This window comes from Diaporthe batatas, assembly GCF_019321695.1.
Source record: "Diaporthe batatas strain CRI 302-4 chromosome Unknown Contig00005, whole genome shotgun sequence".
In the NCBI taxonomy this organism is placed as follows: Eukaryota; Fungi; Ascomycota; class Sordariomycetes; order Diaporthales; family Diaporthaceae; genus Diaporthe; species Diaporthe batatas.
Window position 1 is genome coordinate 2,081,941 of NW_025408552.1, and position 22,676 is coordinate 2,104,616.

Below are 22,676 nucleotides of genomic sequence, written 5' to 3' on the forward strand. Positions count from 1 at the left end.
TCTCCAAAAGACTACTACGAACTAGAGCCAAGATCTGCATACAAATCACACCTCATACGCCCTCGCTATGCTCACGAACAAGAAAAAAAGACACAAAGAATGTTACGAAGACAAAGATGGCCACCGTCGCGTCTCAGCCCCCGCGGTGTTCAACATCAGCATCATGGCTCAGCATCGCGTCGCCCTCGCCGGTCCCGGGCTCCACCCGCTCGCCCGCGTCGCCCTGCCCAGCCTTGTAGCCCTCGATGACGGCGGCGAGCCTCTCGGCCTCGAGCTTGCCGCGCTCGGCGTTGACGAAGTAGATGAGCGGGGCGGGGAGGCCGACGAGGCAGGCGAGGAACCAGAAGGCCGGGCGGATCTCGCCGGTGGCGTCGATGATGGAGGCGACGATGAAGGGGCCGAAGACGCTCGACCCCTTGTCGGTGATGGCGTAGAGGGCGTAGAAGGCGGCCTCGGACCCGGGCGGGATCAGCTCGCCGTACAGGGCGCGGCAGTAGCTGCTCAGCCCGCCCAGCACGAAGCCGTACACCCCGGCCAGCGGGAACATCTCCCAGGGCTGCTGGAGCCCCAGGACCCCCCACCCGCGCACAAAGGGCAGGTAGCCCAGCAGGCCATACAGCGGGATGAGCTCGAACAGCGCGATGCAGCTCAGCAGCGTCTGGTGCGGCTTGAGGCTGAACCGCCGCGAGATGTAGGACCACGACAGCGCGCCCGCGATGCCAAAGGTCGTGGAGATGACGCCGATGAGGCCCAGCGCCCAGGGCTCCATCTGCAGCGTCGTCTTGGCGAACAGGATCGCCGTCGACGACGTGGTCGCGATGGCGTCGGAGAGGAGGAACCACGCCGCGAGGAAGAGCATGATGTCCAGCAGCCGCCGCGCCAGCGAGATGGTCTTGAAGAGGGACTTCCATGCGTACAGCGTGTACGCGACGAAGGCCCTGACGCCCTTGCGGTTCTTCTGTGCGGGGAGAGGCGGGCCGGGCCGGGGACGCAGCCACACGGCGGCGGGGATGGTGAAGAAGGCCCACCAGGAGCCGATCATGAAGAGGACGACTCGCAAAGACCAGATCGAGCTCCTCATCTCGATCAGGACGAGGATGGCCACGCACTGCAGGAACAGCCCCGCGGCGTAGCCTATGCCTATCCCCTTTGCGGATATCTCGGTCGACAGGGCGAGCTCCACCGACGTCTGGTCCTCGTGGGTGAGCACCTTCCGCAGCCGGTGCGTGTGCGGGCGCTCGTATTCGTCGACCAGCAATGCAGTGCTCGAGCTGCTGTCCCGGAATGTCTCGGCCTCATCGTCATCCTGCGAAGGCTCCAGCCGCTGAGACTCACCGTTCGGCAGGGCAAGATCAGGGGTCGATGTGCCTTCGGGATACAGCACCTTGGGGTGGTAGCGGACAAGAAGCGGCAGAAAGCTGTTCAGGAGAACGAAAGACGCCCCAAAGGAGACATTGCTGACTATGGCCAGGAAGGCCCCAAAGATGTACGTGCTCTCGGAGACGAATATGTAGAGCATGACGCAGGAGCTGCCGAGCCAGGCAAAGGCCAGGAGGAGCTTCTTGCGGTACTGGCCGTGGTCCGCGAAGGAGCTGATGCTCACGACAAGCAGGGCCTGCAGCAGGACGCTGGCGCTGAAGGTGTACATGGCGAAACTCGCGGTGTTGATCTCCATGCCCAGGACGTGCACGACGCACTGCTTGTCGTCGCTGCTCTTCTCATTACTGGGGCCGCATGGCTTCCCGTTCTTGAGCAGGACGCCATTCTCCCGGGCGAGGCTCTCCAGGAGGATAGGGATGAATGAGCCTGGGAGTGTTAGAGACCCACAGGGCTGGCAGAAAATGGGTGGGTGCAGTCAAATGACATACCGATAGCTATCACTCAGTCAGAAGGTCTGTTCTCACCTGCACGGGTCCGGGCCGAGGAGTAGTTTACTCACCACAAATGACGTAGGTCTCAGCCGCGAAAGCATACATGTACCATCCCCTCAACTCCTTGGGGCTCGTCTCTAGAGGGCGAAGACTCGGTTGTTAGTGTGTGAAAGCGGCAGCTCGCAGTGTAATCTAATGTAGGACTCACGCCTGGTGTCCTCTCCGGCGTAGCGGAGGGGCGGCGTTGGAGGGTCCGGGCTGTGATTGGGCTCGGAGTCGGAGTTGCGGTCCATGTCCTCGGATGTAGGGGAGATGCTGGCGGAGCGCTCGTCATCGGCCTCGAAAGAAGAGGAGTGGGAGAGAAAAGAGCGCTTGGAGACGTGGGACTGTCTCGAGTATAGGCGCGGCAGAGGTGGAGGGCGTGAATCCTCATTCCTCGGGGCCATAATACTGCGGGCGTGCGACCTGAGACCAAGCTTATTTTGGGAGGTGGCGACGGGGCGTGTGGGCGTGCTGGCGTGTGAGCTGGCCTGGCCTGGCCTGATGGGGCCCTTGCACAAGGTTAGGCGAGGCCGTCGGTGTGTGCGTGTGTGCGTGTGTGAGTAAGAAGGCGCGTGGGTGGTGGGTGCGCTGCGCTGGGTGTGTGTGAGAGGCAGGCAGGCAGAGCGAGAGTCAGCCTGTGTGGAACGTCAGGCCCCCCCCCATGCACGCACGTGGAACGCCTGTTTGTTTGAGGGCCCGGGACAGCCTAAACTCAATTGCTGGGGCTTTTCTGGCTGGCTCTGGGCGGCAATTCGAGCAATGTGGCCTATGCTGGATGGTGCAGGCTGAGATGGATGTTCGAGGCCGACGGTGGCAGGTGTCGAGCATGTCCACGGGTCCACGGGACCGACGGAACCAGGCACCACCAACTGAGGGGACCCGTGACGAGGGGGCGGGTAGATCCGCTGACTGGACTGCACTTACAGTAGACCACTGCGCGCTACTTGGACCCACCTTCATCACTGCCTGTCTTCAATCTTGTCTCAAAAAGGCCCATGACTTAAAACAAGGTAGTCTCAAATGCTCTCTCTCTCTTCTTGGTCGACAAGCCTAGTGTTTACATGATTCCATCGACGCATAAAAACACATACTCCTGCTGACAGTAGAGTTGGATGATTCACAATCCACATGTGCAGTAACCTGCCTCAGGTCTAGTTAGTGTCTGTTCTAGGACAGTCACTTCTAGTAGTAAATGCTTGTCTCAATCAAGAATTGGTCAACCACTGAAATCCCACCAAAGTCTGGTGGCACTGGGGCGTAGTGCTTGGCCCTACATATGTATATTGCTCTGCAGTTGTGGACCTCGATGATGCACAGCCTGCCCTGATGCCTCTTTCGATCATGAGAAGCCTCGCCGTCGGAGCCCAAATCTGTCAGGAGGAGATCATCACGGCCCAGAGACCCGGGTGCCTCGATGCCATGTTTCAACCAAGGCCGCAGAAGTCCTTGTCCGATCTCGTCAAACATGACCTGACATATACTCTCCTTCGGTGTGCTAATAAATAAAATGCACCAGAGACGATCCCGAGAATTCTAACATTGGATACGTTGACCTAACCTCCTCGGATACTGGTCGATTCCAGCATAGCCTCCATCATGGGCCTATCAACACACGGTTAGCACACACTGTCGGCATTCAAGACCCCACTGAATGGTAGCTCTTGGTGTCAAGGCAGAACCACTCGCCCCAGGCAGCTTACCCGGGTCAACTAAAGACAATTTGGATAAAAAGGGCCTATTGGTAGTCTGAACTCACACCCGTCTTGGCTCTTGCGACGGCAAATGCTCAAGTACCCTTGTCCATGGCGCACCCCAGTCCTACAAGCAATTCCTCGGATTTCACTTCAATATCACGGATCGTCACTGCCGAGCTTGCGCCCCAATAGGCCCCAAGAACAAAAGTACCGATGTTGCCATCGACGTCCCGTGAGGTATCTCCACCTGTGAAAGTGACCGGTTCTGGAAGCGCTTTGATGTATAGTCTTGTTCCTGGCGCTGAGTCTGGCCACTGCCATAAAAAAAGTCGGACGACCATCTCCGAGCTCAGGGGTTTACGAGGTAATTATGTTTGAGGCTGAAGGGTCTATATAAACTCATGGCTTCGCAGCCAGTGAATATGTATGTGTGTCGAATAAGAAGCACACAGACCACAAGTCGCCCAAAATGAAGTCAGCTCTGCTCTACCTCCTCGCACCTCTTCTGGCTCTTGCTGCCCCGGCGGCGGAGCTCGAGGACCGTCAAGCTGCCACCAGCATCGACGCGCTCTTCAAGGCCAAGGGGAAGCTTTACTATGGCGTCGCCACGGACCAGAACCGCCTGTCGACTGGGAAATCGGCTGCTGTGATCCAGCAGAACTTCGGCCAGGTTACGCCTGAGAACAGCATGAAGTGGGATGCGACTGAGTCCTCCAACGGGAACTTCAACTTCGCTACGGCCGACTATCTTGTGAACTGGTGAGTCTCTTCCTTTGTTACGCAGGAATCATTAATCAACGACTCTATAATCACCCTACTATATCTTACTGCTCTTATCCGTGAGAGGTCATACATGCTGGGAACATGTGGAGTATCTGGATCGTATTAAGAAGCACATGCCTCTCAGGATGTATCATCAATGAAAAAGGAGACATGAACTGACTGGTTCTATAGGGCTGCCCAGAACAACAAGACCATCCGTGGCCACACTCTGTGCTGGCACTCGCAGCTGCCAAGTTGGGTCAGTAACATTCGTGACAAGGCACAACTGACCTCTGTCCTGGAGAGGCACGTCACGACTGTCATGACGAGGTACAAGGGGAAGATCAGGGCTTGGGTAAGACGTCTTTTTTAATGGGTTGACTAACGTTTCCGGGAACAACATACTGATGGGTGGCTTCCAGGACGTGTGCAACGAGATCTTCAACGAAGATGGCTCCCTTCGCTCGTCTGTCTTCTCCCAGGTCCTGGGCGAGGAATTCGTCTCGATCGCTTTCAAGGCTGCGCGTGCGGCTGACCCAAGCGCCGTCCTCTACCTGAATGACTACAACCTCGATTCTGCGAACTATGCCAAGGTCACCAATGGAATGGTCAAGAACGTCAAGAAGTGGCTTGCGGCTGGCATCCCTATTGACGGAATTGGTAAGTTGTCTCCTTTATACAGCTTCGGCATACACTACGTCAGCCAACCAGGCCAAACGTGTTGTATATTGTCAGGGGAACAAAAGCTTCATACAGTCCCGCTAACATCGACACTACAGGCTCCCAGGGACATCTATCAGGTGGCGGTGGCGCCGCATTTGGCGGCGCTCTGAAGGCACTCGCTGCTACAGGTGTCAAGGAGGTCGCCGTCACAGAGCTTGACATCCAGGGCGCGCCTGCGAATGACTACAAGCAGGTCACCCAAGCATGCCTTGATGTATCCACATGCGTGGGTATTACCGTCTGGGGAGTCCGTGATGCAGACTCCTGGAGAGCTTCTACCAACCCCTTGTTGTTTGACAACAACTTTGGTCCAAAGGTGAGCATGAATTCTCTCCACTCACAGCCTCCCCTCTTACGATATCCTAAAATGCACGAGACTACCCCTTGACTAACACGGAACAGGCTGCTTATAATGCTATCGCCGATATGCTGAAATAGGTCATGTTGATGTGCCCAGGCCTGGCCTATCTGTAGCTAGTGGGTCTACCACACTCTAGACAGAAGTCCAGTATCATGGGATACTGGCTTGCAAAATATAAGCATTGGTTACACTTCGTGTGTATTGCATGTACTATTAATATAAACCGTGGCGTTTGTTCTGTTTGTCGAGACCAACTGCAAGCCCTTTTCGAGCACTGGGAGCCATTCATCTAGGGCCAATCAATTTTCTAGATTCGGTCAGGGTGAACTGTGTTGACGCCCTTCTGCGGTCAAAGGTGGTCTCCCATGGGAGTCTATCTAATAGAATATCTGTCGGTTGGCTTAGCTTATGTGTAAGAAGTGGTTGAAGTGGTGTGAATTGGTGATAGTTAGAAGGTCTGCCTAGTAGGCGGTGAAGCACCCAGTTGGGTTGACCAGACCTGCTAATTAAGTATAGTGGTCTGTATAGTGTATAGGCCTACTAGCCTTATAGTAGTTAATCTATTATAGCCTACTAATTTTATATTAGTAACTTTTTAGTCTTTTAAAATTAAGGTTTTTTTCTTCTTTTTTTTAGTTAATTAGAGAGCTTTATTTATTAATAAAGTAGTTTTTAATTAAATCGCTCTAATTATTTAGAATTATTATTAAATATATAATTGTAATTTATTTAATTTAAGTGGTTTAAAATACTTTAAATTAATATTTTATAAATTATTTAAATTGTTTAAATTTAAATTATTTTAGTAAGTAAAATTAAGTTTAAATTATTAATTAATTATTTATTAGGCTATTTATTAAATAGTATTAACTATTAATATTTAATTAGTTAGCTTTTTAATAGTTTTTTCTTTTATAGTAAATTATTATTTATTTTATTAATTTTTATTTTAATTAAGGATTTTATTTTTATTTAATTAGTTATATAGATAGTTATAGTATTTTTTTATTTAAATAGAGTATTTAAATAAAGGTAAGGAGGGTTTTAAGTAGTATTTTAATTTTTAATTTAATATAAATATTATTAGAATAAAGATTATTATAAAGGTTTTAAGAAGTTTTAATTTAATTTATTTAAAATATTTTTAATGTAATTCTTAAAGATTTTATAAAATATTAAAAGTTTTTATTAAGATAATAGTTAAGGTTATTAATAAATTATTAAACTTTATTATTATTAATTTTAATAATTATATACTCCTTTTATAAGTATTATTAATATATTTTTAATTTATTTTTAATTTAAACTTTTTTATTAGGGTAGTATAAATAGAAGTACTATTAATATATACTTATAATAGCTATAAATAACTTTATTTTTAGATTTAAGGTTATAATAACTATATTATTAAAGTATTTTTATTTAAATATTATAAAAGAGAGAGAGAGAGAAGTTAAAAGAGTATATAAAAGTTATTTATTTAATTACTTACTTAATTATTTACTTAATTAATTATTTAATTAATTATTTAAATAATATAAGATAAATAGATAGATAAATAGGTTAATTAATAGATAGCTAAATAGGTTAGCTAATAAGTAGTTAAATATTAATTTAAGGGTTTAATAGGTAGACTTAAATTATTAGTTATAAGAGAGAAAGAGAGAGTTATTATAAGAGAGTTATAAGACTTATTTAATAAAGGGGTTCTATTTAATAATTAATTATACTTAGGTAGTCTAAATAACTTACCTTTTAGAGAGACTATAATAATAATAGTAATATTATTAATTTATCTTTTTTTTTAAATTATAATAATAAGGTAGTTTTATTAATTTATCCTTTATAAAAAAACTTAATATTTAAATAACTTAAATAATTTACCTTACTATTAAAAGTTAATTAGTAATTAATTAGTATTAATTAGTTTAATTTATATATAAGAAGTAATTAAAGTAGTATAAATTAGTAATAGTTAGAAGGTTTATTTAGTAGGTGGTGAAGCGCCTAGTTAGGTTAGTTAGACTTACTAACTAAGTATAGTGGTCTGTATGGTGTACGGGCCTATTAGCCTTGTAGTGGCTAATCTACTGTAGCCTACTAATCCCATAATATTATCCTAACTAGGTATAAGAGGGTTTCTAATAGGAGCCTCTCTTATTGGGGGGGGAGGGGGGTTGCCCACAGTATGAAGGCGTCGCATACGACTTCGGGTGCACATTGAATAAAATCAAAACCAGCTAGGTAGTTTTTTATTGCAAGACCTGTTATTTCCAGAAACTCTTTCAGAGCTGCAGTGTTAGCTGGACCTATACCCGAGCACCAAATTCCCTTCCGAAGCCTTTTGGTGCATCCATTCTTCATACCAGACTTGCAGCACTGGAAACATTGAAATCTTCAAGTTCTTCTTCCTCAACCTGCCTCAGACGACACACACGTGGCCTCTGAAGATACAGATGTCCTACTGCTTTTTAGAAAACCATACCAAAAACCATGGGACGGTCTGCTTTTGCATCGGCTGTATTCAAAGAAGAAGGCCGCCTTTCAAATAGATTCCAGCTTTCTGTTGGAAATCTGTCCCCAAAACACAATATGATTCTATATTTGGCCGGAATCCAGTTCAAAACGCTTCACTGTGGATTGAAAACAATTCAACTGATTCGTGCTCCCAATTAAGCAGTCTCTGCCCAATTAAGCTGGAATTGAATCCCAGAGCCCCATGTTCATCTAGGAAGCATTTCCAATAAGATCGGATATTCACACCCGCAAAAATAGAGGGTACACCCAAGCCCCAAGGAATAAACTCCTATCAAACAACCTCCCACAGGACAACCTCCTACAGGACAATTTCCTACAGGACAACCTCCTATAAGACAACCTCCTACAGGACAACCTCCTACAGAACCTCCTACAGGACAATTTCCTACAGGACAACCTCCTAGGACAACCTCTTATAAAACAACCTCATCTAAGATAACCTTATTTAGAATAATATCCTATAGGATAAGCTTACAATACAACTAGTTTAATACTAACCTAAGTACTTTAATCTCTAGGCTGCCTAGTATGGGTGTACCCTTCGTTTTGGCGGGTGTGAATATCTGGTCTCTTTCCAATTGCTTCTCTGTGCCGAACACCTTTTTAAGAGTCTCTTAGGAATGAGCTCGATGGTCCTACAATGGGCTGTTGAACAGACTTTGTTCAAGTTCACCCCGACCGAGATCGGCAACGCACTGGACATGCTCCCGGAGAGCGAGGAATTTGGCAACGGAGATGTCCAAATTGGCTTGCAGGCTTTCAATGATGTAGACGAAATCACCAGCACCTACATCACACCCTACCGAGACAAGACAGGCGCGCCAGATCCGAAGCAGATACCCTTTGAGAAGCGTGTGGAAGCTCTCGCTCGCATCCTCATCACTGTCAGTGAAGAACTAAACGTGCTGACTGACCAATATCGGTCCGATGAGGAAGGGCAGGCATTCTATGCACAGCGCAAGGGACCGACGGAGGAACGCATTCGCAGCCTCAACGACATGCCGTACTTTGGTCTACCAGACATTCCGTTCGATCGTCTGCAAGACCCCGAACTTGGTCCGCTTGAGTTCAACGGAAGAAAGGAGCACGTGTGTGAGACATGGACTCGAATTCTGACCCTCCTGCGATATGCCAACACCCGGGTCTCGAAGAGCAAGTACAACATGGCTGGTTGTATCGGTAATTCCTCGGAGATTCGGAGAAGCAGCGGAACGAGCTGAGCCGTGATGCACAGCGCAAGCTCATTGATCAAGGAGGGAGGAAGTGGCTGGGCCTCGACGAAGACTGGAGTGAACCGTTCCTCGAGTTGCCTGCTTGGATGCGCCCTACAGGCATGGACGTTGACAAGACCAGGGAGATCAAGGAGAAGGACCCGAATCAGCCAGCGCAACGGCCCATCAAGTTTGAGGCTGTCTGGTTAGAGGATTTTCCTGGAGAGAGCCCAGAACTCGGCCCGAAATGCAAGCAATTTTGGGCGGACAAAGGCTTGAGAGAAGAGTTTGGCATTCCGGACCACGTCAAAGCCCCAGAGTTCGCCTTTCCGGGCAGGCGACCAACCGCTCGCGATCCTCGGGACTTCCCTGATTATTCCCTGATTATCCCCAATAGAGGGACAGTCTGCGGGCTTAGCTATTCTTAATCGACTGGAAGCTCGACCTTTACCAGGCATATCTGATCGACAGGAAGATCAGCAAAGGTGCCGTTTCACCGGAGCTATTGGCCAGTGGGCACGAGGAGTCGGCACCCGAAGGGGAGCCACGCTGCGTCTGCATTCTTGACCCTTCGGGTGAGAACCCACCTGTGGACTACCATCGACTTCTTGACCTGCTTGAGAAAGGCCAGGAGACACAGACCATCGCGTTTTCGTGTCAGCTATTGAAGGGAAGAGACCGCAGGTATGCACATGGGAGTCTACTCTCACTCTTCTGTCCCCAAGACCGAACGCAAATTCACCAATGAGAATGAGGGAGAACTCCCTGCTCAATTTAAAGAAGACTAAGAGAGACAGCTCTAGCAGCTGTCATTGCATCGGCGACAGAAGCATGAGCTGAGCAGTCGAGTATTGAGACAAAAATTTGAGACGCGGTGAAATTGAAAACTCCCTTCAGAGTCTCCTCGACAGAATCTCCCCCGGTATTACTTTATCGGTTTGAAAAAAAAAAAAAAGCAGAAGGCTCTAGGCCGGATATCATTGAAGCAACAGAAAACCCCACCAGAAAACATGGCCCGATTGTTCAACGACCAGGTAGACTCATTTCTTGAGAACGCCCATGACCTTGGCCTTCAGCTTGTCAGCCAGGCCCTTATGTGTGCCCTTCTCGTCGCCCTCGTTGTGGGCGTGATGAACGTTGCCCTCGCCCCCCCTACCAGTGTGGTATTCTTGGTTCTCAGTAGAAGGCCTGGTAGCCGCCTCCGGAACGACCTCCTTGTCCGTCCGGGGAGCGGCAGCGTTGGTATCAGAGATGTTGGCGGCACCTGGAAAATCTGTCAGACAATTTTCGGGAGCCAGAGAAGAGGACACAAAAACATGAGTGCTGCTCTCCCGAGTGTGCGGTGTCGAAGTGTGCCCTGCCGAAATATCTTGCCCCGCTGGTTTTCTAGCTTCCTGATCGAGCAGATCACGCCACATTGCCGGGCAGGGTTTGGGCACGGCAACTCGACCGGTGGTAACAACAGAGATAAGGGAAGTAGGGCCCGACGCATATCGACTTGTCCGTGCCGCCCATGAGAAACATCACGTACCTCCTCGCCCTGTGCTCACGCCGGTGCCGGCCTCGCCCTCACGCACGACCTCGCCATCCGTGTACTTGGTGTCATCCGGGTACACATTTCCCTGCCCACCTCTCCCGTGGCTCACAGGGGCGCTCATCTTGATGCTTGTTTGGGTTGTAAAGGTGTGGGTCCTCAGTGGAGGGCGCGGGTACAGTTCGCAGTGACTGGGGTGGAGTGACTGAATGTGTGGGGGGGAGACCTTAGCTTCAGCTGGATCAAAGGCGGCGGGAGGTCGAGGCGGTGGAACGATGGGGGACGACAGAATAAATACAAGTAGACTCGGTTATCAGCTGCGGCTAGAACCAAGGTCGCATGGGAGTTTGATGACCAGCCTCAAAAAAAAAATATGACAGCTGCGAGGTCGGTTGGAACGTCATGGGTGCATCTACGGCCAGAAAACGTGGGCAGCTATCCCACGTTCCTAGCAGAGATAGGCCTGCGTGTGTCAAGTGAATTTGCTAATAAATGAATTGGCCAACAATTCTGTACCACGCTCACAATGCCTGATTGCCTGGGCACCCAGCACACTACGGCATCGCCCAAGGCTCCTTCCCAATCCCGCGAGTGACTGTCACATGGCCCAGACCCCAGCCCAGATCTCAGCATGACTACCTATGTACCTAGGTACCTGCAGACTTGCTTTCTCTGGACTGGACATGACATGCTATTCCAGAGAATGATCTAGTTAGGCCTCTCCCTTATATTTTCTAACTCTTGCGAAATACTAGCCTATTCTGAGTGACTGCCATCACTTGTTATGACGTATAGGCTGATAAGGCCGACTACAGGGATAACTCAGGTAGCTTCCGACAGGGCTGGTACTGGTATTGTCGAGAACGGGCAAGACAAAGAGCGCATCGGATTTTAAGACAACTACCTCATTACCTTTCAGGCGGCGAGTGATCTGGGCACTTGGAAAGGTATTCGATCATCCAGCTATTGTAATTCTTTTTCCAACCCAAGTAGAGGACGTTCTGCCGAGCTGGGCTTGCCATTTCGAACGTGGGCCAGCCTCCAAGCACCATGCAGCGCGATGCTCAAGTGTTAGAGCGGCCTGTGCGTCGCTCTTGGAAACATACCTAGGCTTGCTAGGTACCCAACAATGAGTAGAAAACAGTAAATACCTACCTAGGTACCCAGGTAGACAATGGACAGCTTGAGACTACTCGAGACTTCATCATCTGCGAAGCGTAGGTATGATACTCTCATCAACCGTCTCTGGTAGCGACTTGGGATGCCTGGCACGTGCAGACGTGGAGTAGTAGAGCGACGCGACACAAGTTTCATGCAATTAATTCTCATATACTACACGCGTGCCTACCCCACCCTTTACGCGCTAGGTATCCCTCTGGGCTTTGAGCAGCGTCCCCTTCAGTAACGAATGCACTTTTGGATCGGATTTGAATTTCCTTTCAGACTTCAACCTCCCAAAACGCCACCACCCAACCCGGTTGAACCTCAAAAGCACAATTGTTTGCGTATCCAGTCAACCTACTACTGTCACCATTGTACTTGAACCATGAGTTCCTCCCCCTTCACCTCGCCCGCGCGCGAGGTTGTCCCTGCGACTAGCAGCCCGCCTGCCGGTCTCGAGGAAGACCCGATTGCCATCAGCTCCGACGACGACGACCTAATGCTGCAGGCCTCCTCCCACGTGTCGCCCTACTTCACACAACCCACTCAGATCCTCAGTAAACCGGCAATCAAGCCGATTACCCAGCCGACCCAGCCGACTCAAGCGACGCATGTCACGCAAGCCACCCAGATCGTCAGCGACCGCCCAAGGCTTGGCCTTAGTGCCACCGTCAAGAAGTCGCCGTCCACCTCGCCTCAGTCTAACGGCACCAGAGTCGAGGTCCCTGCATCCTCGCCCTACCAGCGACCGGCTCTGCCGTCTGCCTTCTCGCGGTTGATGGCCCCTGCTGGCACCTCTTTCAAGCCTCCCCCCAGGATCAATACCAAGCCCGTCCCCGAGTCCCCGGTGAAGAGACTATCTCTCAAGCGTGACTACGCCTCGGACGATGAGCTAAAAACATCCCCCACTCAATATGCTGCCGACAGTTCTGGCGACGAGCGGCCCGCGCGAGGCGACATTCAGCGGTCCTCCTTCCAGCGTCAGCAGCCAAAGTCCGAGTCGCCTGCCAGTGCCTCGCTCTACAAGCACCAGTCTTCCAAACAACAGCTGGCAAAGGTATCCCGCGGGTTCAAGTCCTCCTCAACCACCTCGCCCTCTAGCTCCGTTGGCTCACAGCCCTCGGCACAGCCTTCTTCCAGGAGCTCCGAACCCTCTTCAACCCCTTCGCCACCCCCCAAGCGCAGACGACTGGTGCGCGGTCGAAACCCAAACAACCCCCCGAGTTCCTCGCAGATCGCTCAATCAACTCCTCAGCTGGTCAGCCTGATCAGCGATGACGACGACGAGGACGATGACGTTGACGATACCTCCAACGATAAGGACGGTGGAGATAACTTTGTCTTGGATCAGCGGGACGAGTCTTCCGGGGATGAGAGCGAGACAGACGGCAGATCACCCGGGAAGATTACTTCGTCCGCGGCGTTGGTGGGATCCAAGCGCAAGGACAAAATACTACAGTACCTCGGGGTCTGCTCTGTGGAGAGCCTCATGGCGGACGCTAAGATTCAGCGAGACGGTGCAAAGCACATGATCGACAGGCGACCATTCTACACAGTAGAGGACATAAAGGCCGTCACCAAGTTCAAGACGTCGCGCGGCAAGAAGGTCAAGTACGCCCTCGGTCAGGAGGTCTTTGACGAGCTTGTCCAGTACATGAAGCGACTAGATGCAATCGACCGGGTGGTGGAATACTGTGATGGTCAGGGCTACAGGATCAGGACCAAGATTGGCTCGTGGAAGATGGATCAGATGGGCAAAACGAAAGGCACATCCGTGGCAAACGACGACATCCTCCCGTTCCCTCGCGAGCCAAAGGCAATGCGGGACCACTGTACCATGCAGCCTTATCAGCTGTTCGGCATGAACTGGATGTGGCAGTTGTACGGTCAGCGCTTTGGAGGCATCCTCGCTGACGACATGGGGCTGGGAAAGACCTGCCAGGTCGTAGCGTTCATGGCCCTGCTCAAGGACCAGTTCGACGCCGGTTACTTTCAGGAGAGGCCCTGGCCCAACTTGGTCATCGTCCCACCCTCTGTCTTGGAGAACTGGGAGAACGAGTTTGAAAAGTTCGCTCCCGACCTGTCTGTCATCAGGTACTCCGGCAAACCTGGCGAGCGCGACGAGCTTGCGCTTGACATCCGGGCATCGCCTGAAGAATATCATGTCATCCTCACCTCATACTCGCAGATGAGCCGTTTTCGGGATGTGAGCGCCATGAACAAGATCGGCATCAATGCAGCAATCTTCGACGAAGGTCACAAGCTGAAAAACCCCAACGCCCAGATCTACAAGGACCTCATCAAAATCGACGCAGCCTGGAAGCTCATCATGACCGGTACACCTATTCAGAACAACATCATGGAGATGGTTTCGCTCCTGAATTTCCTCTCCCCAAATGTTTTCCTTCGGTACAGCGAGCATCTTCAGGAGCTCTTCGTGCAGAAAGCATCGCTTCAACAGGTGTCTGAGGGTGCGGTACTCCTGAGCGACCGGGTCAAGCGCGCACGGAGTATACTGGAGCCGTTCATCCTGCAGCGGACTAAGGAGCAGGTCTTGACCACCATGCCTGCAAAGACCCGCAAGGCGGTCTACTGCGACATGGACGACAGCCAGAAGGCGCTTTATGACGACTTCGTACAGAAGTTTCGCAACGCTAAGCTTCACAAAGCCGCCAGTGGGGGCCGCAAGAATGACATGAACAATCCATGGATCCAGCTTCGCAAAGCCGCCATCCACCCGCAGCTCTTCCGCCGCTTCTTTACCGACGAGAAGTGCGAAAAGATGGCGAAGGTCTTGATGAGGTCTGTGGACCAAGACATTTTGAGGCAGCCGGATCTGACACATCTGACGAACGAGCTGAAAAATGAGTCTGACTTCCAGCTCCACCTCTGGTGCCGTGACTACCCTTGCATCCGCAGCTTGGACTGCCCCGAGGACACGTGGTTGAAGAGCGGCAAGGTCCAGAAGCTCTTGGAGCTCATCGGCGTATACCAGAAGCACGGCGACCGGGTCCTCGTGTTCTCACGTTTCGCGATGGTCCTTTCCATCCTCGAAGAGTGTCTCGCACAGGCTGGCATCAGACACCTCGTTCTGCAGGGAGAGACCAAGGTTGCTGAGCGCCAGCAGCTCATCGACCAGTTCAACGAGGACACCACAATTACAGTCTTCCTCTTGACGACCAAGGCGGGCGGCACGGGAATCAACCTGACTGCCGCCAACAAGGTCATTCTGTTCGACCAGTCGGACAACCCACAGGATGACATCCAGGCGTAAGTCTTCACATATCACACCAGGCTATGCTACGACTGGTTTTTGCTGACTTCGAGAAACAGGGAGAACCGTGCCCACCGCCTGGGCCAGCAGCGCGAGGTAGAGATCAGCCGTCTCCTGTCCAAGGGCACCATCGATGAGCTGATCTACAAGGCGTGCCAGCGCAAGCTGGAGCTGGCCGGCCAGATCACTGGCCATCACGAGGAGATCTCTGGCGCAGATGTAGAGGCCGAGGTCTCCAAGATACTTCTCAACGAGTAAAGAGTTGTGAAAAAGCAAGTCCAAGAAGGAAAAGAAAAAGGAAAAAGACAGAAGAGCATTCATAAAACGTACGCGCAAGGCAGCATGCAGTTGGCGTTGTAGACAGGCGTCGGGTTTCTGATTGCGATACCCTCCCCCTTGCATCTGTTATAGACGCGTGTAGACTCATTACAATGGTCAATAATACGATAATCTCACCGTGGCTCCTCTTCGTGATGTGTCTCGCGTCATGTATACAGAAGAGTTGAGGGCAACTAATGTGGCGAAGCGCTGCGGCCGTCGTATTGCAGCCGTCAGCTGCTCTGGTTTCGAACTCGCATGCAAAGGAATAGGATGCATGCAATTAAGACATGATTCCTCTCGTACAATCTGTACGGATTCGGACTTCAAATAATCTTTCCGCGCTGTAAATGGGAAAACAAGACCGCTCAATAATACACTGGAAGTAGTGGATTCAGGTACCGCTGTGTACACAGCATGTTAGTGCTGAAGTGGGTTTTGAGCGAGGGCCAAGCCGCCCCTCGGTCCCACTTCACTCAGGTACGTCGCCTCATCAGCGCAAACCCATCCACACAAAGCACCGAGTGAGTGAGTCTCAAGCCCTCGCCATCGACTCAAGACATCATCATCACTAAACCTCCCTCACCACGTGCCCTTCCCCATTTCCACTCGTACAGAACCCCGGACCTTTCCCCTCCAGCTTTGACTCGCCCCACATACATATCCGCAAAAAGACCCAGCAAAAACCATGGCCACTCAGAGGATCATCTCGACCGAGAAGACCATCCTCGACAAAGATGACATGGACAGCGGCAGCTCGGGCTCAAAGTCCAACATCGCCCCGGCGGTGCCAATGTAAGTCTGGGCCTCCTTCCTCATGCCCACCTTGGGTCCTTCCTGTTTCCGATGCACTCGTTTTATCACCGGGCCGGATGGCAGGGAGGAGGAAGCGGCTATGACAGCATGCCCTCCTCTCTAGGATCTCATGACTGACATTAAACCCCCCAGGGACGTCATCGTCAAGCTGCTGGCATTCACCTTCGCCATGATAGTCGTCCCCATCGGCTCGTACTTTGCGACGGTAAACACGGTGTTCAAAGGTGAGTGCACTGCCTACATATTCAGAGACACACACACCAAGTGGCTAGCTGTTGACCACACCAAACAGGCAACTCAACCTTCGCGGGCGCCACGGCGGCCATCATGGCCAACGTCGTGCTGATCGCGTACGTGATCGTCGCCATGAGAGAGGACCAGTCAGAGCAGTACGACAAGAAGGAGGGCAAGAAGGACCGCTGAGGGGAGGCGGGGGGGGTTTCCGATCTGCTCGCTTGGCTCCCCTGCAGGCAGGCCAATCTTTTGTCTGCAGCACTTTGGGACCATCAGGACGTGGCACGATACGTGTGTCTAGCTGTGAATTATGTAATATTTTCCAGCTGCATGCACACGGTAACTATGAAAGATTTCATAAACAAAGGCAAGCCGATCACGGACGGGCGGTGTGTATATGTCAACATCAATGGCAGGTTTAGTTTGCAACTGGCGTCGGATATGAATTGTAACATGGGTCGCATAATATCCATCCTCCATGTCAGACCTAGGGCGGAAAAGCACCTGCGTGCATTCGACACACAGGACACAGCATATCACAGGGTCATAGGACCAGACGTTATTCGCTTTGGGCTTCAAAATGTAGCCCTCCAAATGACATTGCAAGCCGCTCCATCCAGGCAGAGTGAGAGGCTGCCTCTATCCGAAATCAAGTAAAAACGCCAGTGCCTCGACAGGCACGCCCCTTGGCCCCTTGTGTGTGCTGGCCCCGTACTGCCTCATTTCTGTATAAGGGAATCTCGACTGCGAATGAGCGTTTAGATTTGGGTATTATCCGTTCCCAGACTGGCCAGCCCCCACTCCCCGGTTTTCCCCTTCCAGGCCTATGCCCTGGACCCCAAGCAAACCGTTCCTATGCGGGTAGAGGCGAAAAGTCAAAGTGCACCTGGCATTCTCATACAACGCTTCCATCGCTTTCCATATATACTCGTGTATCCCGTTATGTTCCGACATCGTTGGCGCGAAAATCGATAAGACTTATTTGTTCATGAAGTCCTTCAGCTGTGACTATCCCCTGGTGGAGACCGACCTTGTGACACAATTGCTGTTGGTGCAAAACAGCTCCTTGGTCCAGAAGTTCTCCTCAACCGCGAGAACTTGCGTAGGATAACGTCTTCCTGGGTGGGATGCTGTCCACGGCAATCGCAATTCTAGCTCATCGATGACACCATGGCAATAATTCCGCTGCGTCGCTATTACGGCCAGATTCAGGGCTCGAAAGATGCAATTTCTTTTGTGAGGTCGGAATAATGTGTGGTGAAAATAAAAAAAATGTGTAGTTGGGTATTGTTATCTCGTAGGTTCGTGAACACTTTTCCTGTTCACTGTGGAGACATCGCGTCATGAAGCTCGAGGTGGTTGGGCCGGTGAGGTTCGGGGCGTTCGCTTTCGGTTCGACTGGCAGGTGATCCGGTATCCAAAAAGGCTGCGAGCTGTACCTAGGGCTGAGTGTAGCTGTCGCTTGAATATTGCTTGGAGTGGTGACTCGAATGGTAATGATTGGGTCTCCCAATCCAACGGCCGCCAACGCTTGTTCTCGCCGTGACCCGGCCGACTTCCTCGCTTCGTCATGCCGCCGCCGCGCAGTGCTCCCCCTTAAAGACCCTTGCTTAGGCGCTTGAACCAGCTCTTCCGCTTCTCGCCCGTGTCTGGTCGTTGTTGCGATTCCTGTGTCGTCGGTTTTCTCAAAATAGCCCCGTCTTTCCTCGGTACCGATGGGGGCCCTCCGCCATTCTGGTACCCATACTGGGCAGATCCGGGGCTTTGGACGCTGAATGACGATGCTTGATACTCGGGTGTCTGGCTGAAGCCTATGCCGTAATCATTTATGGGTTCCGGCTGGCGCCTTGGCTGCTGGCGCTCAATGGAGCTGTTGTCTGAGCTTGTTGGGTCCGTCTGATAGCCTGCTGGCTCTCCCGAGGCACCAGAGCCCGAAGCAACCGTTTCGTAGGATCGCTGATTGTTGCCCTGCCCGTACATATTCGCACCATTTTGCCGATTCCGATACTGCTGTTCAGGGCCAGGACCGGGTCCCATGTTGCGTGGAGGGGGTCTTCTCCGTTCGGGAGGGCCCCATCGATATTGGTCTTGATAACCATCCCGTGGCGCGCCGCTCTCGGGCCGGAATGTCGACTGTGGCCGACTGTTGCCATAGTAGCTGTCGTGTGTATAACGGCCATTGTCTGTCAAAATTTGTCAGTTGTGTGCTTCCAAGACGCAAGACGGAAGTAAGGCTCGAGCGGAGGGATCGCTTACTGCCACCGCCGTAGTAGCTGTTCCTCGGGTTGAAAGTCATCACAGACTCGTTGTCTTTAGTAGGGAGAAGTGTGAGTAATTGTGCCATTTGCTTGGGAGGGGGGGATGGATAGGGGGAAGCTCCATAGCTTTTAGGCTGGGATATGGTCATGGCACCTCAAATCAAAGACCAATTCTGGTGAGCGCCTAGAGCAAAAGTTCATGTCTTCCCCTTGAAGCATTCCTACCAAGCAAGCTATGGAGTTCCAATGGAGCGAGATGTACGTGTTGGAAGTAATAGGCAGGGGTAGTTGATAGTTACCTCCTGAGTTGATCATAGAGCTCCTGTAACTGCCCTCAATGGCGGCCTCGAATGCACGAATTGTGTCCAGAGGCCGCTCCTCTCGCCATCGTGTTGGATTGGACAGGTCAGGGTCGGCTGCAACGAGCCCAATTAGCCAATTGTTGCGCAAACGAGCAACGCGCAGGGCGTGACAAACTTATGATATTTCCAGATTGGTCCTTGTGCTGGAGTCCGCGTAGGCTCTGCAGGTTGTTCTGGGCAAATGCAGCAATGGCAGCTAAAGTTGAAATGGTCAGCGCCGCTGTTGAACACGGCCTGGGGATGATGTGGCAGGAGGGCAGGAAACGCACAAGGCTCGGCCTCGTTCATGGCCATGGTTGGATCGGCCTTGCTATGTAGCCTCTGGCGCTCTTTTTCGGTGTGGCTCTCGACCAGGTGCTCCTTCTTGCCGTCGCTCTTCTGGGACTTGTCGGACTGAAGGCTAAAACCTCTGGATCTGGGGCGGGGCCTCTGGGAGTTTGAGTGAGTCTGCTGCAAGGGCTGCTGTTGGTAGTGGACCTGAGGTTGTTGCTGGGGATTAGGGTAATTGTTGGACTGCTGGCCCGGGGGCGCAGGCAAGGGGTGGGTGTTATATTGCGACGCCATGGTGACTGTGCAGGGGCGGGCGGGCGCTCTGTAATTGTGCGTCAATCGCTGATGGGAACCTTGGAAACCGGGGCTCGTCGCGGCGGTGATGGGTCTGGCAGGGTTCTGGAGCGGATCCAACTGACACAGGACCCGCAGATAGAACGAGAATCCGATGCGCGTGGATCGACAACTGCGCTTTGTCGGTGTTGGCGCGTGTGCACCAAAGTGGAGACGGACTGGGGTGTGGTTGAGTGGTCGAAGGGCCTAGATAAGAGCAGGAAGGGCGGTAAAGTGGGAATCGCAGTACTGTGTAGAGTCGCGATGCGGATGCGATGCGATGCGATGCGGAAATGAAGACGGCGGGCACAGGAAGGGAGGAGGGCGGCAGGAATGCGACTACTCTAGGTAGCAGCGCAGCAAAGTGGTGTGGCGGGCCTTGGTCGCGTCCAGGACAGAGACCTTGGAGGTTGAAACGGCACAGCGCAAGGAGAGCAATGCAAGCTCGCAGGCTTGTCACAAGTGGCTGGGTGCAGTGCCGAGAGGTGCAGCAGCTTGAAGCAGGCGCGCACAGTCGCCCCCTCAACAGGCCCTCACCTTGTTGCGCCTTGTCGACCTTGTACCTCCGTACCGTGTATGCACGCTAAATTTAAGACGGCCTGCTGCCCGTATCCCAGCCGTCGGGAAGTCCTGATTGCCGTGTCGACTTTGTTGTTGTTGCTCGTGAATAGTGAATACAGTCTAGCCGTGTTCGCGGCCGATTTCGATGGCAGGGTGGGAGAACAACGGGCGTCAAAGAGAGAGGCGTCCCGGTGGTGTGTAGGTGTAGATATAGATATCGATTAGTACGGGCGGCGGACGGACACGGGTCATGGACCAAGACCGACGAGGACGAGCTACGCCTGGATCTGGTTCCGGGGCAGCCGCACATTTTATTCTCCTGGGCTCAGTCGTGACATGATGTGACTGTTGATGGTTTGGGGGCCCCGGCTTGGGTCATGGAATCCATTGGCAGGTGTCAATTCGTGCTCACCATTGGGCGGGAGGGCAAGCTTGGGGGCGTGACGCGGCCCAGGGCCAAGTAGATGGGAAGACATTCTACTTTGAATGACTGCCATATGGTCAACCCATTTGGTCTACCCGCGCCATCAGTACCCGAGTACCTTACGACGTGGCTGTCCGCAAGCAGACAGTACAGGTCACCCCACGCCTGCCCCCCTCGTCACCACTCGGGTAGTGGGATGACTAGCATCCATACTAAGTACTCAAGTATACAGCACACACTAGATCTGGTCTTCCCAAATCCTCAGCCTAGTCCCGAGTCCCCAAAGCCGACTACAATGGGGCAGCGTTTCATCCATCGTGCAGCCGTGCAGCGGTGCAGCCGTGCTTCGGTGGCAGCTCTTTGCACCTCCGGCTGTTCCTGGGCCTTGGTAGCTTGGGGCCTTGGGCCTGCTTTGACTCTGCGCTAGCCAAGGCAGGGCAACCAAACGACCAGCATCTTAGCTGCAGCACAGCTATCAGACGTTTCCAGGTTTCCAGTTTGTCCCGGCTGCCTCGCGTCTTGGTTGGGCATGGCAGGGTGCACTCCTGTGCCAGTCGCATATTCATTCAACTCCGTCCTCCGTACAGTCGAAATTCATTCCCCCTTGACACCGTGGAATCTCTGGAATCTCTGGGAATTCCCAGGACTCGGAGGGACGGCAGGCCCTGCAGTTGCCGACACATGGCTGACGTCAAGCCCTGTCGATCCACGTCCCACTCAGACAAGAAAGTACCCAGTAACCTTGTACCTGAAGCCGGCCTGGTGTGTGGTGGTTTCGCTAGTCCGGAGACATCTGAAACCCAGCGTTTAATTGTAATGGAATCTCCTGCCAGGCCCAGCGGGTCGACTTACACGGTCGATCGTGGGGTTTTTGACAGGCCGACTTGACTGGGAAGGGCCTGAAAAAAAACGGTGGTTGACCAGGGTAGGGGCTGTCCATCCGAGGTTGGCGAGGACAAGTCGCCTGCTCGCCTGCTCGCCTGACTGTGGATCCGAACACACCGATGGCACACCCTCGGCAGCTCTGGAATCCTCTGCGATATTTGCTGGCCCAGGCCGACTGATCCGTCCTGTCCGTACGGAATAGACTACCTATCGCCCAGAGACATTTTACGATACAGGCTGACAGGTCGACAGGCTGACAGGTTGTGGCAATGTACACACCGCTGCAACCACCATCTGCACAGCAGCCAGGGGCCTGTGGCTGCATCCATTGCATCCATTGCGCCCAAAGCAGTACAGCAAAAGGCTAATCCTCCTCGTGTTGAGCAACAATGGCACCCACCACGAGGCGAGCATGGCAGAGCGGCATGGCAGCGCGGCCAGTAGCAGTAGTACAAATCAACCGGGTCGACGCACGACAGAAGGTCTGCAGCTGTACGCACAGAATACGAGCACCAAGACAGGCCTCGCACCCAGGCACCTTGGTTGCTTGGGCTGCTCGTGGGCATTGGCGCCAACGCTAGCCATGCACTGCCTGCATCGAGTAGGGATGGATATTGAAATTTCAATTTTCGAAATATTTCAGTCAGCCAGCTAGATTTCATTTCACCAGGTTAGGTAGGTCTAAAAGGTTTTATAGGTACCTCTAATCTAATAGGTCTTTTATATAAAAGGAGGTAGTTTACTAATAATTAATACCCTCTTAGGGTTATTAAATTAGCGTTCTAAGCTATAAATTACCTTAACTTTATATTAATATATTTTATAACTAATCTACTTAAGCTTTTAAACCCTTAGCTAATAATATAAATTCCTTATACCTAACTAAACTACCTATAGGGTTAATTAAATCTTTTAAATAAGTTAATAGCACTAATTACCCTAATTAGTTTTATTTATTATCTTTATTTAAATAATATTTAAAAAATTAATCCTTTAAATTAAAGATTTCCTTTTAAATAGTTTAAATCTTTTAATTAATTAGAT

The 22,676-nt window shown here is 51.5% G+C and overlaps 6 protein-coding genes across 6 annotated transcripts; 4 read left to right on the plus strand and 2 right to left on the minus strand.

The window, feature by feature from the left end:
• Positions 1-4,076: 4,076 nt before the first annotated feature.
• KVR01_005271 (uncharacterized protein) lies at positions 4,077-5,530 on the plus strand (the record flags this gene model as incomplete). Its single annotated transcript, XM_044789390.1, has 5 exons — positions 4,077-4,366; positions 4,562-4,724; positions 4,792-5,029; positions 5,149-5,408; positions 5,495-5,530. 5 exons carry the CDS (start codon positions 4,077-4,079, stop codon positions 5,528-5,530), a joined length of 987 nt encoding a protein of 328 aa, XP_044645716.1.
• A 3,081-nt stretch (positions 5,531-8,611) lies between these two features.
• On the plus strand, positions 8,612-9,630 carry KVR01_005340 (uncharacterized protein; the record flags this gene model as incomplete). Its single annotated transcript, XM_044783126.1, is given in 2 exon segments — positions 8,612-9,170; positions 9,185-9,630. The coding sequence occupies 2 exon segments, from the start codon at positions 8,612-8,614 to the stop codon at positions 9,628-9,630; spliced, it is 1,005 nt and encodes a 334-aa protein (XP_044645785.1).
• A 309-nt stretch (positions 9,631-9,939) lies between these two features.
• Positions 9,940-11,145, minus strand: KVR01_005667 (uncharacterized protein). The gene is made up of 2 exons (XM_044782072.1): positions 10,734-11,145; positions 9,940-10,466 (listed from the first exon to the last, which is right to left on the minus strand). The coding sequence occupies exons 1-2, from the start codon at positions 10,858-10,860 to the stop codon at positions 10,243-10,245; spliced, it is 351 nt and encodes a 116-aa protein (XP_044646112.1). The 5' UTR covers positions 10,861-11,145; the 3' UTR covers positions 9,940-10,242.
• A 945-nt stretch (positions 11,146-12,090) lies between these two features.
• On the plus strand, positions 12,091-15,626 carry KVR01_005113 (uncharacterized protein). The gene is made up of 2 exons (XM_044782459.1): positions 12,091-15,167; positions 15,231-15,626. Exons 1-2 carry the CDS (start codon positions 12,283-12,285, stop codon positions 15,427-15,429), a joined length of 3,084 nt encoding a protein of 1,027 aa, XP_044645558.1. The 5' UTR covers positions 12,091-12,282; the 3' UTR covers positions 15,430-15,626.
• A 145-nt stretch (positions 15,627-15,771) lies between these two features.
• Positions 15,772-17,125, plus strand: KVR01_005051 (uncharacterized protein). The gene is made up of 3 exons (XM_044788145.1): positions 15,772-16,284; positions 16,438-16,529; positions 16,598-17,125. The coding sequence occupies exons 1-3, from the start codon at positions 16,178-16,180 to the stop codon at positions 16,726-16,728; spliced, it is 330 nt and encodes a 109-aa protein (XP_044645496.1). The 5' UTR covers positions 15,772-16,177; the 3' UTR covers positions 16,729-17,125.
• Positions 16,263-20,773, minus strand: KVR01_005695 (uncharacterized protein). Its single transcript, XM_044785052.1, has 5 exons — positions 19,429-20,773; positions 19,275-19,355; positions 19,097-19,213; positions 18,796-18,849; positions 16,263-18,722 (listed from the first exon to the last, which is right to left on the minus strand). Exons 1-5 carry the CDS (start codon positions 19,721-19,723, stop codon positions 18,136-18,138), a joined length of 1,134 nt encoding a protein of 377 aa, XP_044646140.1. The 5' UTR covers positions 19,724-20,773; the 3' UTR covers positions 16,263-18,135.
• Positions 20,774-22,676: the final 1,903 nt, after the last annotated feature.

What these genes read in the sequence shown, in the direction of transcription:
- KVR01_005667 (XM_044782072.1), bottom strand. Translation starts at nt 10,860, where the DNA reads ATGAGCGCCCCTGTGAGCCACGGGAGAGGTGGGCAGGGAAATGTGTAC. An exon ending in CGTGAGCACAGGGCGAGGAG is followed by an intron (nt 10,467 to 10,733) that starts GTACGTGATGTT and finishes CAGATTTTCCAG; the next exon opens with GTGCCGCCAACATCTCTGAT.
- KVR01_005113 (XM_044782459.1), top strand. Translation starts at nt 12,283, where the DNA reads ATGAGTTCCTCCCCCTTCACCTCGCCCGCGCGCGAGGTTGTCCCTGCG. An exon ending in CCACAGGATGACATCCAGGC is followed by an intron (nt 15,168 to 15,230) that starts GTAAGTCTTCAC and finishes TTCGAGAAACAG; the next exon opens with GGAGAACCGTGCCCACCGCC.
- KVR01_005051 (XM_044788145.1), top strand. Translation starts at nt 16,178, where the DNA reads ATGGCCACTCAGAGGATCATCTCGACCGAGAAGACCATCCTCGACAAA. An exon ending in ATCGCCCCGGCGGTGCCAAT is followed by an intron (nt 16,285 to 16,437) that starts GTAAGTCTGGGC and finishes TAAACCCCCCAG; the next exon opens with GGACGTCATCGTCAAGCTGC. An exon ending in GGTAAACACGGTGTTCAAAG is followed by an intron (nt 16,530 to 16,597) that starts GTGAGTGCACTG and finishes CACACCAAACAG; the next exon opens with GCAACTCAACCTTCGCGGGC.
- KVR01_005695 (XM_044785052.1), bottom strand. Translation starts at nt 19,723, where the DNA reads ATGGCGTCGCAATATAACACCCACCCCTTGCCTGCGCCCCCGGGCCAG. An exon ending in CATGAACGAGGCCGAGCCTT is followed by an intron (nt 19,356 to 19,428) that starts GTGCGTTTCCTG and finishes TTTCAACTTTAG; the next exon opens with CTGCCATTGCTGCATTTGCC. An exon ending in CTCTATGATCAACTCAGGAG is followed by an intron (nt 18,850 to 19,096) that starts GTAACTATCAAC and finishes TCCCTACTAAAG; the next exon opens with ACAACGAGTCTGTGATGACT.